This window comes from Plasmodium cynomolgi, chromosome 4 (assembly GCF_000321355.1).
Source record: "Plasmodium cynomolgi strain B DNA, chromosome 4, whole genome shotgun sequence".
NCBI classification, from domain to species: domain Eukaryota; phylum Apicomplexa; class Aconoidasida; order Haemosporida; family Plasmodiidae; genus Plasmodium; species Plasmodium cynomolgi.
In genome coordinates, this window is record NC_020408.1 from 263,882 (window position 1) to 270,322 (window position 6,441).

The following is a 6,441-nucleotide window of genomic DNA, read 5'->3' on the forward strand; positions in this document are numbered from 1 at the left end:
TTTTTTTTTTTTTTTTTATACTTCAACTTTATGCCCCCCCCCATTCGTCAAATTACTTGACCACCATTTGTCAATTTTATTTCCCTCCGATTGCCAAATTTCTTTTCCTTTTTTTTGTCAGAATTATTTTCCGCCATTTTCTGCGGACGTTTCGTGCTATCTACCAGTTTGAAGCGCCCACCCCCCCAACATTTGGGATGTCCCCTCACTTGGAGGCTGCGGCGTTACGAAACTCTGCTGCCCCCTGCGAGGCGAACTCTTCTCAGGGGCAGCTGCTATATAACCAGGTGATGATAATGCGACACATGTCGTCGCACGAGTGTAGCTTGGCATGTCGAGTTAGGGGGTCGCTCACTATCCGGCGCGCCACCCGTTGCCCACTGCCAACCCGCACAAAATGAATGCGCAAATCAGGAAAAAAAAAAACCTCCTTGAGAAGGAAAGAAAGCTGAATAACTTGGCAAAGATCTTCCACAGGAAACTCGAAACGTTGCTTATATACATAAGGATTCCCAAGAAGAAACAGGAGAAGCTATTCTTTGATGATTTTTTTAATGTAGAGGAGGTGAGCGCGTACATAAACACGGTTGTGGACGATGAGCAGGAGCAGCGTTCTAACGGGAAGGATGACCACCTGTCAGATCACTCTGGTGGCCCCCCCTGCTCAGGGGAGAGCCTCAACCTGAACACAGACAACGAAATTAAAAGCAGCAAAGAAATCTTTATAAAAAATCTGCTGATTTTTTTGAACAATCTGATCGTTCTCTACTTCTCCAAGAGCAACCTAATCGATGTCTGTATAAACCGCAGGGGCTTCAACAGGTGTGGCTTCTATGCATGTGACAACGTGTTCCTAACTCCCCCCAACAAGGGCAAATACAAAATAGACGCGAAAAGTAAGAACATTTACCTCAGGGAGTACTACGACTTGTTTTGTTCCGCCAGCTGCATGAATTATAACCTCCACTTGCTCAAAGAAATCGCAAAGAGTGGGAAGAACGGGAGGAACGCCAAGGGAGGAGCGGCAGCCGGAGGAGAAGCAGCAGGGGGGACCAACCTGAAAACAAAATGCCAATTAATATACATCATGTTCCTTACCTTCTTCCCTATTTTTAAATTTCACGACATTAATGTACTTCTCAACAATTTAGAGCTCGTGCATATTCAGAACAACAAAATATTTTTGAAGCCCGGGGGGGGGGAGCTGGAGGTCGACGGCAAAGGCAAAGGCAAAGGGGGTTCAGGTCACACCGACGAGAAGAAAGCAGCGGAAGGGAGGGAAGCAACGAAAGCAACCAATACAGCCAATACAACCAATACAGCCAATACAACCAATGCAACCAATGCAGCGAAAGCAACCAATGGTGAGGACAAAGTATGCACCATTAGAACGGTGAAGGATGAGCTTAGTCAGAGAACCCATGAGTTGAGCAAGACCCTCTTTCCAATCATCGTGGAGAAGCAGAAGGGCTGTGAAGACAGTGAGGAGGAAATTGCAGAAGAAGGCGCGGAGGAAATCGCAGAAGAAGTCGCAGAAGAAATCGCTGAAGAAATCGCGGAGGAATCTCCAAAGAGCAGTTCGTCCAATGGGAGAGATGGAAATAAAATTATAATGCTGCCCCTGAGGGAGGCACTCAGAGGGTATATCGAAGTGAAGACGGAGGAGGACCCCACCAACGAAGAGGTGGATAGTTCTCCAAAACGAAAACAGGGAAAAACCAATAAATGTAAAAACGTCAGATTTAATGAGGACGTCCAAACGTTTGAGTACTTCAAAGACGAACGGGTGGACCTCTATAGTGTGGGTAGGACCTCCATGGAGCCGAGGCACGGGGGCACTACACAAGGGGGGGATTCTCCGCCGAGTGGGGGCATTCTGTATGAGGATTCCCTATCGGGTGAGGACGAGCATAGGAGGAAGATCCACCCCGGTGTATCTCCAGAACGGGACGAAACTACCATGAGAGAAGGGCCAGGTGAGGAAACGAACGAACTAGCCGTGACGCTTCAACGCTCTAGTGATGAGAAGGTGGAAGAATCGATGAGCGTAGAAGCCGAGGGTGAGAGTAACCCCTCGGATGGTGAAATGGCCGAAGTGTATGAACAAGTCAGGCAGTCCATTTTTACAAACCGTAAACACTTCTTTGAGGACATCCTGGGAAAGACCCTTTTCGATTCGAACAAGCTTATCGGGTTTGACTACGAGGAGGGGGAGGAGAAAGAGAAAGGAAAGAAGGCAGCGGGACAGGTGGAGGAGAAGCAAGCTGAATTGGCGGAGGAAGCGAAGGAGGTGGAACAAACGGAGAAGAAAGCTGAACTGACGGAGGAAGCGAAGGAGGTGGAACAAACGGAGAAGCAAGCTGAACTGACGGAGGAAGCGAAGGAGGTGGAACAAACGGAGAAGCAAGCTGAACTGGCGGAGGGGAAGGCTGAGAAAGACCTCCGGACGTGCGCCGCGCAGCGGATGAGCGAAATTAACCTGAAGCACGACCAGGAGAGGAAGGGGAGGCGAATCGTTTTGCTGAGCTCGCCCGTCGGAGGGGCGGCGACAAGGGAGATTCCCCAGGCCAATGGAGGTGGGGGTGCACCTGAGGACGATGAGGCGGAGGTCATGGGCGCGATGAGGGGCGAACAGGAAGACGCTGCCCCGGGTGGTGAAGAAAAGGAAGACGCTGCCCTGGGTGGTGAAGAAAAGGAAGACGCTGCCCTGGGTGGTGAAGAAAAGGAAGACGCTGTCCCGGTTGATGGCAAAAAGGATGATGCTGCCCCGGTTATGGCAAACAGGATGGTGCTGCCCCGGTTGATGGCGAAAACGAAGATGCTGCCCCGGTTGATGGCGAAAACGAAGATGCTGCCCCCTACGGTGACCAGATCGCCCCCGCCTCGGACAGTGAAGAAGACAACGCGAAGCTGCAAAGACTGTTAATGGAGAAGAAAAAAAAAATTAGTGAGCAGTACGACGAAGCGTTCAATAGGTGCACGCCGCCATTCCTATTCGCAGGGACAGATGGAGAAAGCGGAGGTGAGGAATGCCTCGGAGATCCCTTCAAAGAAATGGACGAATCATCAGATGACGAAGAAAAGGTACACCAAGTGAAGGGACAAAATAAGTATATCTACAGCATAGACAAATGCAGCGCGTACGAAGACATGTGCCTATATGTAGTCCTTTGGGATATCCTCACAGGAATCATCACAAAGTATACGGTTTTCTTTTTCCAAAGGAATGTATTCCTAATCACCAAATGTCTAACTGAAGTGGAACGAGATAGAAAAAACGAATTTTTGAGAAATATCTCACAGTATATGCCAAGAACGATGCAGCCGATAGCACCCACCATCTTCAATGTCTGCCAAACATTTTCATTCGGCAAGCCACTGTTACCATTTAAAAAAATAGTATACGAGTCCATTATCTACGTCATTGCAACGGCACTTGGACGCCACAAGGTCGAATTAATTCCTTTCCAAGAAATGGGAAACATCCGCAAGGCGGAGTTCCTCACTTTGGAAAATGGAGTATATCGGGAAGAGCTGGATGAGTTGGTGATGCTTTTTTGTGAGCACTCTTACGACTAGGGGGGGGGAAGAGAAAAAAAAAAGAAATAATTCCTCCTCTTCAGGTGTATCCTATGCCGAAGTCCAGTCCATCCTCCTCGTCATCCCGCTCTGCACATTTTCAAACACCGCAGCGAAGCGATACTTGTGTGAGTGGCACCTTTTTTTTTTTTTTTCTGCCAATGTGTTATGATAACACAGCTTGTTCATTATATGTGTGTATGTGTCGGGGAGTGCAACACTGGTCGGGAGGACAGTGACGACGGTCCTTCCTATTGTTGGACTACTCGACGAAGTACATCCAATAGTTAATCACGAAGAGAAGAAGAAGCCTACTTATCGGAAGAACACTGTGATATATTTTGCCATCAATGGTGATCACAAAGGAGACGAAGCTACTAAGTGGACAGTTGGAGGCTGCCTCCTCCCCTTCCCGCGTCTGTTTCGTGTCGCACTTCAGGTGCTCATCGTGGGGGCGGACTCGCGGGTCCGCTCGGCGAGGACTGCTCGGATGTTTCTCACCTTTTGTATCGTGTCCATCCGCTTCCTCTTTTGCTCTCGTTGCATCCGCTTCCTTTTTTGCTCCCGTTCCATCCTCTTCTCCTTTTACCCCCAGTCCATGCTCTTCTCCTTTTGCTCCCTTTCCATCCTCCTCTCCTTTTCCCCCCTGTTCATTTTTTCCCAGTGCATCCCCCCTTTTTTCCGTACCCCCCGACTTGATGACGTGCCGTTTTTGCCCCTCCTCGCAAAGGTCGTCAAATGATAACGTGTCTCCACGTGCACTCCTAACCAGCGTGGATAGCCCCCTCATCTGTTGGCACACCTTTTCATAGTGCATGTTGCAATCCGTGGACGGTAGGAACGGCCCAACTGGTAATATGTCGCAATCCCAGGCTTCGAAGAATAGGCTGATGCGATCCGAAAGGCGGATTCCCGGGGAGTACTTTTTGAAGGCATTCTTGTTGTTGATTAGTTCGACGGGCACGGGGCATTCAGCGGGGCACTGAAGGGGGCACTGCAGGGGACACTCCACGTTCGCTCCCCACTTCCCCCCCTTGGACAAGTAGAATTTCCTTGCCACGTCATTCTTTCGACAGTGGATGGTCTCCACGTAGCTCCACTGACGCATATCTGCGCAGCCATCTTGGTCGCAACTGAACCGGAGGAGCGAGCTCACCGGTGGGTCCCTCGTCCAGGCAGGGGGAGTTCCTTTAGAAATGGCTCCTTGTACCGCCTTGCGCGCTCCCCTGTGTGCACCCTTCTCCACCCCTGCCATTGCCAAGTCGAAGGCGAAAACGGAGTACGTGCCCCCCAACTGATCCATGGCAAAGACATGCGCAGAGAGGAGACCCCCGGAGGAGTAGCCCCCCTGAGGAAGATGCGAGTGGTAACGCATAATAGCTACTTTATCTCGATAGGAGCAGTGGTCATATAATAATTTTTTGTACAACGTGGGGATTCTACGTTGCTCCAAATGGTTATCAGAAATTAACGCAGAAAGAAAATTGATGTTATTTTTGTACAGCTTTTTGTTTTTGTCCTTCTTCCCATTTACGTATGGATGATGGTTGATGTATGCCTCCTTGTACGCGGAAAGGAAATCATAAAAATGGCGATCGCTGTTGGTGTGGAGTTGATAGTCCGTCCCCAGGGATACCATTCCATCGCGAGTTCCTTCCCGATTAGCCATCTGACTATACTGCTTGTACATAAGGTCATGCAATTTTAGGAGCCCCTTATTTGTGTGCACGTGGTTGTTTACACGGATGTTGTAGGGAGGTAGTTTGTTTATCCCTCTACAATAAGCCACATGACCAAAATTGCTTATTTCGATCACGTGCAGAGGGAGACATGGCATGTCTTTGCTTAGCTTCTCTACTCCACAGGACAACAATTTCGAGTACATCCTTTCTTTGTTGATAAAAAAAAATAAATTGTAAACTCCCTTCTCAAGTTGGGGTGAAAACGAGCTTAATATATTTCCAGCCAATGTGCAGGGCAGGATAAAGCTTTCCCCTTCTCCGCTTATCTGCATTTCTATCCTTCCCTCACTCATCGTTCTGTTCGCTAACACCACGTTTACTTTGTCTTCACAGTGTTCATATAGTAGAGATGTATAGCTTTGCACCATTAGGGTTTTCCCATCATGTCCAAAAATGGACTCTTCCTCCCTCTTCAGATTGCTCTCCCGTCTTCTACCGCTCCATCCTGTGTTCTCATGTCGATTCGAACCATCCTTCTCTATTTTGTTCTTCCCCTTGGGGAAGTTCATCTGTTTGTGTGGAGCATCCTCCCGCGTGGGGACACCCACAGAAGAGTCACCATTTTGTAACCTCCCCTTTTCGTTGGAAACACTACACTCTGCGAAGATGTCTTGAATTTGGCTCCTTAAGATGTACGCAAATTGGTTGTTTTCCATTTACGGTGTGGGTTGAAGAAACGGGAAAAAAAAAAAAAATGGCGCTCAGGGGGGGAGGATGTCCCAACGCGTGCATCGTTGTCCACTGTTGTGAGTTGCTATCAACTGTGCAAGTAGGGAAATGGGATGGGCTGAACAATTTTTTTTTCTTCCTACGCGCCCAGATTGCTGCTACTGCGGATGGTACTGCGGATGATACTGCGGATACTACCGCGGATGCTACTACTGAGGGGGGTGGAATTCCCCTCCAAAAAAAGCGCCGCAATTCGAGTGGACCACCCCGAAACGCTTCTCCTCCGTGATGGGGGCAAATTTACACAATGGAAAATTCCCACAGTTAACGTTTTTTTCGCCTTTCCTTTTGTCCAATATGAAAAGGGAAAAAAAAAAAAAAAAGACAATCTTAAAAATAATTGTGGAAATGAATTCCCCTTTTGCACACAAACTATGTACATACATATGCA

At 48.5% G+C, this 6,441-nt stretch overlaps 3 protein-coding genes across 3 annotated transcripts in view; 1 reads left to right on the forward strand and 2 right to left on the reverse strand.

Annotated features, from left to right (window-relative positions):
• Window positions 1-137, reverse strand: part of PCYB_041620 (T-complex protein 1 theta subunit) — a gene marked incomplete at both ends in the record, with an annotated part of 3,275 nt that extends 3,138 nt beyond the window's left edge. The window contains one exon of the mRNA XM_004225313.1: window positions 57-137. Coding sequence (XP_004225361.1) covers window positions 57-137 — 81 coding nt within the window. The remainder of the gene's footprint in view (window positions 1-56) is intronic.
• Window positions 138-397: 260 nt separating this feature from the next.
• Window positions 398-2,770, forward strand: PCYB_041630 (hypothetical protein; the record flags this gene model as incomplete). The annotated part of the gene is made up of 1 exon (XM_004225314.1): window positions 398-2,770. A coding segment is annotated over one exon (2,373 nt), but the record flags the coding sequence as incomplete, so codon positions are not given.
• Window positions 2,771-4,381: 1,611 nt separating this feature from the next.
• On the reverse strand, window positions 4,382-5,977 carry PCYB_041640 (hypothetical protein; the record flags this gene model as incomplete). Its single annotated transcript, XM_004225315.1, has 1 exon — window positions 4,382-5,977. A coding segment is annotated over one exon (1,596 nt), but the record flags the coding sequence as incomplete, so codon positions are not given.
• Window positions 5,978-6,441: the final 464 nt, after the last annotated feature.